Source organism: Alosa pseudoharengus, unplaced genomic scaffold (genome assembly GCF_046254945.1).
Source record: "Alosa pseudoharengus isolate Yale_2024_CS ecotype anadromous, Long Island Sound unplaced genomic scaffold, YU_APseudo_1.1 YU_APseudo_1.1_scf_4, whole genome shotgun sequence".
Classification (NCBI taxonomy): Eukaryota; Metazoa; Chordata; class Actinopteri; order Clupeiformes; family Clupeidae; genus Alosa; species Alosa pseudoharengus.
This window is the reverse complement of record NW_027468774.1, coordinates 9,148,878-9,159,207: the sequence shown is the minus strand read 5'-3', so window position 1 is coordinate 9,159,207 and position 10,330 is coordinate 9,148,878. Positions and strand designations below refer to the sequence as shown.

At 45.9% G+C, this 10,330-nt stretch overlaps 1 protein-coding gene across 2 annotated transcripts in view; it reads right to left on the bottom strand.

The window, feature by feature from the left end:
* Positions 1–370: 370 nt before the first annotated feature.
* The window catches only part of mpp2b (MAGUK p55 scaffold protein 2b), a 92,942-nt gene continuing 82,982 nt past the window's right edge, over positions 371–10,330 (bottom strand). Inside the window, exons 7-13 of one of the 2 annotated variants that reach the window (XM_076266607.1) lie at positions 7,973–8,104; positions 7,368–7,470; positions 4,573–4,641; positions 3,464–3,625; positions 1,781–1,983; positions 1,171–1,299; positions 371–952 (exon numbers count right to left, since the gene is read on the bottom strand). In XM_076266607.1, the coding sequence (XP_076122722.1) occupies positions 776–952; positions 1,171–1,299; positions 1,781–1,983; positions 3,464–3,625; positions 4,573–4,641; positions 7,368–7,470; positions 7,973–8,104 (975 nt within the window). In that variant the 3' untranslated portion in view covers positions 371–775. The remainder of the gene's footprint in view (positions 953–1,170; positions 1,300–1,780; positions 1,984–3,463; positions 3,626–4,572; positions 4,642–7,367; positions 7,471–7,972; positions 8,105–10,330) is intronic. The other variant, XM_076266608.1, reaches the window with a different exon arrangement.

Genomic DNA, 10,330 nt, shown 5'->3' with positions numbered 1-10,330 from the left:
TCACTTGAACGACTCTCTGAGTGTATCTAAAACAGCGGACATTTTTTTGACAGTAATCTATAAATATAGAGACCTACTCTGCTGGTTACACAACTGACCTGTCCCAACCACAAACACACAAACAGACACACACAAACAGACACACACACACACACACCCCCCCCCACACACACACACACAACCACACACACACACACACACACAACCACACACACACACACACACACACACACACACACACTCAGTCACACACACACACACACACACACACACACACACACACTCAGTCACACACACACACACACACACTCAGTCACACACACACACACACACACTCAGTCACACACACACACACACAACCACACACACACACACACACACACACACTCAGTCACATAGCACTGAATGTTTCATAATTTCTATAGTTTCTGCCACACATTTCTGTGATCTCTTCTCAAACTTGTCAACACTACCCCCCAAGAGACAACCAATAGGTTGGCAGGGCCGGGTGAGTGGCATTGAAAACTGACCAATAAGAGGGCCTGTTGCCTGATGGAATGGCGTTTCGGAGGTCATGTAATAATTTTTCTCTCCCTCTCTCCTTTTCTTTTTCTCTCTATCGCTCTTTCTGTCTGCACAGCCCCTTTCTCTGTCTCCCTTATAATGGCCTCTGTGTTTGGATCCCTCCTCTAACTTCTCTCATTTTAATCTTCTTTCTCTCTTTAATCTCTCTTTCTCTCTCTCTCTCTCTCTCTCTCCCAGGACTTATTCGGTCTCAAAAGACCCAGCTAACAGGCACCCACTGGTACTCTGACATGAGTCTCTCTAGCGCCCCCCGCAGGCTGCGGTAAGCCCCCTCCAGGTTGTCGTTGACGATGTTGAGGTCAAAGTAGTGTCCGTATGCTCTCTTTATCCTCTCGCTTTCATCCACCGTCCTTTTCAACTCAGAGTCCTGCAGAGAGAGAGAGAGACAGACACACACACACACACACACTTACAATAATGTAACCACATGAATTATAGAAAAATCTGAATTTACTGAAAATGAAACAAACACAGGAAATACACACTCGTCCACAAACACTCTTTTTCTCAGACACACACACACACAGAGACACACAAACGCACAAACACATAAACAGGTGAACCAAAAAGGAAAAATAATTTTACCGTAAGCTGTTTGGTCACCACTCCTGATTCAATGGCCGATCGGTTCATGGCCTTGAGAACCTCAAAGTCCGGTGCCTCGATGAACACAACATACGGAAGGAAGTCTGACGTCCTCAGCACCTTCAATGCCTGTTGGGCCACAGAAGCACTTCCATTACAGCTGTGTCTTTAATAGCCAGTATAAAAGAAGCTTGCAGGTACATAGGGCAATTCCACGGAAAATTGACTTTTTGTCACATCCATAACGCCTGTATGATGTGAATGATAACATTCATTTTTTGTGCATTTTTTTCTCATGTACATTCTTCAACCAAAAATAGCAAATGCTCAAATTTCATGTAACAATTCACATCATACCATACCATCACATTTTATTGGCGTTATGGATGGAAAAAACATAATTTCCCATGGAATTGCCCCATACTATATCTATGGTGTTAACATGGTCTATAAATTCTATTCTATTTGACATCTTTTATAAATTCTCCTTTATAATGTCATCTATTCAAATTTTTCCTATAATCAAAATGAGTGAATGCCCAGTCCATCTGCTGCCCCTGTTGGGGGTAATAGAGCTCACATCCCTGCCCCAGGGGAGCCTTGGCCTGACCTGTGGGTTAACGTCCAGGATGCAGATCTTGCCAGAGTCGATGACCTCGTGGATGGAGTTGATCTTGGTGCCGTAGAGGTTGTTGTCGTACTCGCCGTGCTCCAGGAAGCGTGCGCTCTTGATGTCGGACTCCATCTCGCCGCGAGACATGAACAGGTACATCTGGCCGTCCGTCTCCCCCACTTTGGGCTTGCGGGACGTGTCTGACCAACACACACAACCATGGATCAGGCCACACACACACACACACACACACACACCCAATGGATCAGGACTAGGGTTGCAAAATTCCGGGAATTTTCAAAGTTGGAAACTTTCCATGGGAATTAACGGGAATAAACGGGAAATAATGGGAATAAACTGGGAATTTTTAATATGGCTAGTTAGTCTATAACAGGGAACTTAAATTTAGCGGACAAAACCCCATCTTGCAGCATAATATTAGTTAAAACAACCTGATTTAATGCAATTTCAGTCAAATTTCTACCCTGCACATACGTCAATCCCATGCACACAGCAATCAGCATAGGCTACTAGACATAAAGGAAACCTATGATGTGTTCATGTGCATGGGGAAAATAAATTCCCAGTGAAAATGTCATCTCATGTGGGAATAACTGGTGTGAAACTGGGGAAAGTTTGCAGAGTTGCCCAGTTATTGGCTTCTCGTCACTTTTGTCCTCATTCAAATGGGTGTACGTCATTTTGCATAAACTGTAATGGGACGATTAATCTGTCTGATTAAGCTTGACAACTTATATATAACTTAAATAATCTATAAGGCTTGGTTGGGGTGGTATGTTGTGTCATTATATTTTTTTATTTTTTTTTACCATTTTCTGGAATTCTAACTGAACAAACTGATAGTCAGTTAATGTTACAACCAATCGGATTTTGTTGTTGAGTGGCGTGGTTTATCTTGGGCAGTTCAGTGGTTTCAGTGTTGCTAGCTTAGCACGCTAGTAAACCATAGGCAGAGAATAGGATTCCCGCTAGCATGGTAGCTAGCTTTGTATGCTAAGCTAAGCGAAAATACGAACAAACAAATCATATTGCTTATTACGAAACAAAATGTTAATGTTTGTATATGAAACAGTATGAATTACCGGAAATTCCCATTCATTTTCATAATTTCCTTTAATTCCATGAAAGTTTCCGAATTGGAATATTCCCAAAATTCCCCAGCTTAACTTCCCATGGAAAGTTTCCGGTTTCCGGCCCTTTGCAACCCTAATCAGGACACACACACACACACACACACACACACAACCATGGGCCAGGTAACACAAGTCGACTACAGAGCACGATAATCACACAAGTCTAGCAACAAACTCTGGCATGAAACTCCCTCAGTGTTACATGTATGTAAGCTTTCCTGTACTAGTACTTCATAATTAAAAGTGTTACATGTTTTACTGTACTAGTACTTTATAATTAAAAGTGTTACATTTATGTTTACTTTAAAAGTTCTTTAGAGTTATAAAGTGTTAAATGTATTCATACTATGTATGTATGTAATAGTATGCATATAGACGTTTCCTCTACTCCCAGGGTGTGGTGGTTGCGTAGTGTTAGTAGTATGTAGTATGCATATAGACGTTTCCTCTACTCACAGGCCCGGGGTGTGGTGGTTGTGTAGTGTTAGTAGTATGTAGTATGCATATAGACGTTTCCTCTACTCACAGGGTGTGGTGGTTGCGTAACGCTGCGGGTCCGACACCAACAGTTTGTTCTTCATGCTTCTGCGTCCGACCCCTTGTGCTCCAATGAGAACCAGAGTCTTCCTGCGGAATGGCGGAACCTTCGCCACCTCCTCGTAGATCCGCAGTTCATGGCGGTCAAATTCTAGAACACGGAACACCTGGCATCACACCTCTGACCAATGCAGGTAACTGCATTACATCAAACAAGCATACAAGCTAGTTATCTTCCTGTTTATACAGCACCCAATGGGCTACTCACCCAGCCAAATTAGAGAACCAATCAACCTATCTATGTATCATCCATCCATACATACAGTACATGCATACATACATACATACATACATACATACAATTAATGCATACACACACACACATACTGTACATACATACATGCATACATCCATGAATACACACACACACCCACACACACACACACACACACACACTCACACAAATACATACTGCACATGCGTCAGCTCTCTCTACAGTATAACGACCTATTCATCTCTGACTAAGACCTCATCCTCCCACCCATCCCACACACCCACGAGGATGGCTCAGAATGTACCTGCATAAGCTGACAACAGGTGAGGTTGAGAATGTACCTGCATAAGCTGAGAACAGGTGAGGTTGAGAATGTACAACAGGTGAGGTTGAGAATGTACCTGCATACGCTGACAACAGGTGAGGTTGAGAATGTACCTGCATACGCTGACAACAGGTGAGGTTGAGAATGTACCTGCATAAGCTGAGCACAGGTGAGGTTGAGAATGTACCTGCGTACGCTGACAACAGGTGAGGTTGAGAATGTACAACAGGTGAGGTTGAGAGGTGAGGTTGAGAATGTACCTGCATACGCTGACAACAGGTGAGGTTGAGAATGTACCTGCATACGCTGTCAACAGGTGAGGTTGAGAATGTACCTGCATACGCTGACAACAGGTGAGGTTCAGTATGTACCAGCGTAGGCTGACAACAGGTGAGGTTGAGTATGTACCTGCGTTCTTGGTGGTCAGGTACATCCTGTTTGTTATGTGACTTACCTTATCTATCTACTGCTATGAGAACAGGTGAGGTTGAGAATGTACCTGCGTTCTTGGTGGTCAGGTACATCATCTTCTTCTTCTTCTTTCCTCCCATACCTGCACACAGGGGTCCTTAGGGGAAGACACAGAGGAATGCCAACTAAGTGTGCTCGTGTGTGTGTGTGTGTGTATGTGTGTGTGTGTGTGCGTGTATGTGTGTTTGCGTGCATGTGTGTGTGTGTGTTTGTGTGTGGTGTGCATGTATATGTGTGTGTGTGTGTGTGTATGCATATGCGTGTGTGTGTGTGTGTTTGTGTGTGGTGTGCATGTATATGTGTGTGTGTGTGTGTGTATGCATATGCGTGTGTGTGTGTGTCTGTGTGTGCGTGTGTGTGTGTGTGTGTGTGTCTGTGTTTCAGTATGATGTTGTTTCTACTATATGTTATACTCTCTTATACTGTGTGACCACAGACACAGCTGCTTCATCCCCTGCAGTGTGCTACAGTACATGTGCAACCAAATGTGCAACACTGCCCCGCACCACATGATGGCGCTGTCTGCACGTTCATCATCAAACCATCTCTGGATGGACAGAGTGGGTCCTCCTCTGGCCTGGATTTGGCCCAAATCTGGCCCAAATCTTCTGCCATATCTGCAGACCTATGCAGTGCCTGTGGCTGTCCTCTAATTTGCAAATTCCATCCCATGGATTCCATTCCAACTAGCCTACTTCAAACCATTTGTCCTCCCATCACACCAGCAATCACACATGTGATAATGTTCAACTGACTTTTGGCACATTTCCCACATCATTCAAGCTGGCCCAGGTAACACTGCTAATTAAAGGTACACTATGCAGGTTTAGGTGTTTTTGGCCCAAATCCCAGTACTGCACATTTCCCGCATCATTCAAACAGGCCCAGGTAACACTGCTAATTAAAGGTACACTGTGCAGGTTTAGGTGTTTTTTGGCGACTGTAGAGCTCCCTCTAGAGTGGCGATATATTTATATTTTACTCTGCTGTTGTAAATAGCAAACTTCTTGTGACTTATCCCCCCTGTACATAATGAAAATGCGTTTGGCTGTACAGAGAATGAACCACCATCAGCGTGGTTTAAACTGCACAGGTATGTACAGGTATGCCTACCTCAGACCAACAGCGTGGTGTAAACTGGACAGGTATGTACAGGTATGCCTACCTCAGACCAACAGCGTGGTGTAAACTGGACAGGTATGCCTCCTGATTGACACCTGAAAACTACCCTAGAGCAGGCGTATTGACCACACGACCTCGCTGGTCTTTGGTATGCATGGACATCACATCATCCCACAGGTTGTGTTCCAGTGGCGTGCTACTGTAAGAAAGGTGTGTGACCCTGAGGAGTAGGGTCTGTCTGGAGGGTGTGTGTGTGTGTGTGTGAGGTGTGTGTGGGTGGGTGGGGAATGCGTCCGGAGGATATAAATCATCCATATGGACGTCAGACACCCTTTAACCTTCTAACTGCACGTTATACATGCAGATGGAGAGATGGAGAGAGAAAGAGAGAGAGAGAGAGAGAGAGAGAAAGAGGGAGGGAAAAAGAGAGAGAAAGAGAGAGAGAGAAAGAGGGAGGGAGAGAGAAAGAGGGAGAAAGGGAGAGAGAGAGAAAGAGGGAGGGAGAGAGAAAGAGGGAGAAAGGGAGAGAGAGAGAAAGAGAGAAAGGGAGGGAGGATGAGGATGCAGAAATAAGAGGGGAACTGCTGAGACTGCGGAAGAGTCGGGTGAGAGAGAGAGCGAGAGAAAGAGAGAGAGAAAAAGAAAGAGAGAGAGAGAGAGGGAGGGTGAGAGGAGGATAGTGACAAAGAGAGCAGATGGAGAGAGATAGCTAGAGAAGAGAGAGGAAGAGAAGAGAAAAAACTGACATGGCCAGCCAGATGGAGAGAATGTGAGGAAGGTGTCTACAGGACAGTCTGTGTGTGTGTGTGTGTGTGTGTGTGTGTGTGTGTGTGTGTGTGTGTGTGTGTGTGTGACTTGCCTACTGCGTCTGCTTTGTGTAGCTCCTTTGTTAAACAGCACACCACTACTGGACAGTGCCGTCCTTGCTCCACTTCACCTCCTCACAGACCCAGACAACCTTCAAAAGAAAACTTCTCTCTGCCCCTGCATACAAATCCCAGAATGCCCTTGGATTTGCATTCTAACAGCTGGCCCCTGCACAATACAGACTACATTTCCCATGATTGCTCATTCATTTGTGCTCTCTGTCTTCTCATCTCCTCCTCCTGGTAAACGAGTGCGTCTGTGGCTGCATTTATAATGTCTACTTTAGGATTATTTGTCCAGATCACTGATCATACTGCACCTTAGCTGTGTGTGTGTGTGTGTGTGTGTGTGTGTGTGTGTGTGTGTGTGTGTGTGTATTTGTAGAAGATATGTGGGAGGTCATAAAACACCTGCAGTGCTCAGCTGCTGTGTCTGAGTGTATTTAAGTGTGTGTGTGTGTGTGTGTGTGTGTGTGTGTGGGTGTGTGTGTGTGTGTATGTGAGTGTGTGTGCATATTAATATGCATGTGTATGTGTTGTGCACAATGTCATCCCTCGCCTGTGTGAGTGAGTGTGTGTGTGTGTGTGCGTATTAATATGCATGTGTATGTGTTGTGCACAATGTCATCCCTCGCCTGTGTGAGTGAGTGTGTGTGTGTATTAATATGCATGTGTATGTGCTGTGCACGATGTCATCCCTCACCTGCGTGAGTGTGTGTGTGTGTATTAATATGCATGTGTATGTGCTGTGCACAATGTCATCCCTCACCTGCATGAGTGTGTGTGTGTGTATTAATATGCATGTGTATGTGCTGTGCACGATGTCATCCCTCACCTGCGGTGGTGAGCTCCAGGTCCCTCTTGACGAAGGCTTTCCTCTTCTCCTCCAGCACCTGGCTGGGGATGAGCCCTGCGCTGCCCCCGTTCTGGTGGCACGCCTGTGGGGAGACGGCACTCAGAGACTGGGCCTGACCTGCACACCTCCACAGCTGGAGCTGCACTCAGCTCCACATACTCAAAGGCAACATCCCATGCCAGACACACACACACACACACACACACACACACACACACACACGTATACACACACACACACGCACACACGTATACACACATACACACACACACACGTACATACACACACACACACACACACACACACACACGTATACACACAGCCAAAGAGAGAGAGAGCCAGAGAGAGAGAGGGAGAGAGGGGGAGGGGGAGAGAGGGGGAGAGGGAGAGAGAGAGACAGGGAGGGAGAGAGAGGGGGGGGAGGGGGAGAGAGAGAAACAGAGAGGGAGAGAGGGGGGGGGGAGGGGGAGAGAGAAAAACAGAGAGGGAGAGAGGGGGGGGAGAGAGGGAGGGGGAGAGAGAGACAGGAAGAGAGAGAGAGAGAGAGAGAGAGAGAGAAGGAGAGAAAGATACAGAGTTCTGACCTGCCACCAGTTCAGGTCTTCCTGGTTGAAGATCTGCAGGATATCTCCACTGTTGAACTTAAGCCCCGCCTCCTTGCAGGGAATGAGGTTGTCGTGGGCGGGGTCATAGTCAAAGTGGCACTTCACAAACGCCTGCCAAAGAACACACAGGACAACGGAGCATCAGTACATTAATGTTCCCTTTCAGAACTCCAGAAGAGGAAATCAAACACCTCATTAAACATCATTAAAAACTCCACCTGTCTCCCTATTAGCACCATCACCATGCCACTCATTCTCATAGAGCACCTTATAATGCACACTGAATTACAGGCTCAGTCCCTGCCCTGTCATGCTTGATCATCCTTAAGCACACTATGTTGATATTTGATTTAGTTTTTATAGTATTTTTAGTATTTAGTATTTTAGTATCATGTTTATCTTCTACTGTCTCTATTGTACAGTGGAGTTTTTTTTATATGTATATTACTTTTTCTGCTGTAAGTGCATGTTGTGTGTTATGTCTGTATGCTACTGAGACCTTGAATTTCCCCTTGGGAATCAATAAAGTATCTATCTATCTATCTATCTATCTATCATTTGCAAAGAAAGACAAATCTCCCAGAATGCATCTGCTTTGATGCAGCTGCTCTTGCCCTGGTAGGACCAGAGACACAGCACTCCAAAACTCCTCATGCATGGGGTTATGGCAGTTGTCTACACATATCTCCTCCATAGAAATGCATGGGGTTATGGCAGTTGTCTACACATATCTCCTCCATAGAAATGCATGGGGTTATGGCAGTTGTCTACACATATCTCCTCCATAGAAATGTATGGGGTTATGACAAAACTCCTCCATAGAAATGCATGGGGTTATGGCAGTTGTCTACACATATCTCCTCCATAGAAATGCATGGGGTTATGGCAGTTGTCTACATATCCTGCCCCTTCCGCGGCAGAGGGGTCGACATGTGAATACATTGTGCCAATCGTGTGGTGTGTTGTGAATAGATTGTGCCAACCATGTGTTGTGATATCACCGCTGGAGCAAGGTTGGTGCTGTAAAGCCTTTCTGAAGTGCATTTCTGCCCGAATAGATGCCCGATAAAAGCATTTCAATATGGCCACCGAGTGGAGGGACTTGCCTAAAAGGACTTTGGTATGAGGTATCAGGGTCATGTCAGGATCTGGTGTCTGCTTCTGACCGAGACCCCCAGTGGTGGGAAAAACCTACTGCAAGCCAACAAGTTAGCAACGCATGCAAACTAGATGATTCCATCTTAGCCAAACAGTGTACCACACTAAACAGTGCAGTAATGTGATGTGGCCACAAGGGGCAGAGTCTGTTGTTTAGTGCCGACCCTGGGAGAGCTCTCAGGGGCTCCTGTGGCCTAGAGGAGTCCCTGGACACAAGCTGCACCTGTTTCACTGCAGATAAACACACACACACACACACACACACCACTACAGCTGACTCTGGTAAACACACACACACACACACACACACACACACACACACACACACACACCACTACAGCTGACTCTGGTAAACACACACACACACACACACACACCACTACAGCTGACTCTGGTAAACACAAACACAAACACACACACACACACACACACACACACACACACCACTACAGCTGACTCTGGTAAACACAAACACACACACACACACACACACACACACACACACACACACACACACACACCACTACAGCTGACTCTGGTAAACACACACACATGAGGTGGGCTAGGCAATGCAGAGCAGGCTCACTCCAACTCCTCAGCCTCACTCACACACACACACACACACACACACACACACACACACACACACATAAAGGTGCAATGTCACCTCACGGAGCTTTGATCTCTCAGTCACTACCGAGGTAGGTGTGTGTGGCTGTCTGAGTATATGTGTGTGTGCGAGAGAGAGAGAGAGAGCTAGAGAGAGAGAGTATTTTGGTGAGTGTTTGTATGTGTGTGTGCACAAGAGAGGGTGAGAAAGAGAGTGCGACAAACCCTGGTAGCTATGGTAACGTGTCCCTTATGCACAATTCAGAAATAGCCCCATGTGATGCTGAGACAAACAATTCATCTTGCACACTCACATGCACACACACACGCACGCACACATGCACGCACCTACAAATGTACACACATACACACTTACAAATGTACACACACACACACACACACACACACGGAAATGAGATTTACACCATGCAATGCACACACCCCTGCAAACGTAAACAGACGTACATACACACACACACACACACACACACACACACACACACACACACACACACACACACACACACCTGCACTCCTCTAAGCCTCTCCACTCCCTCCCTCTCCATGCCC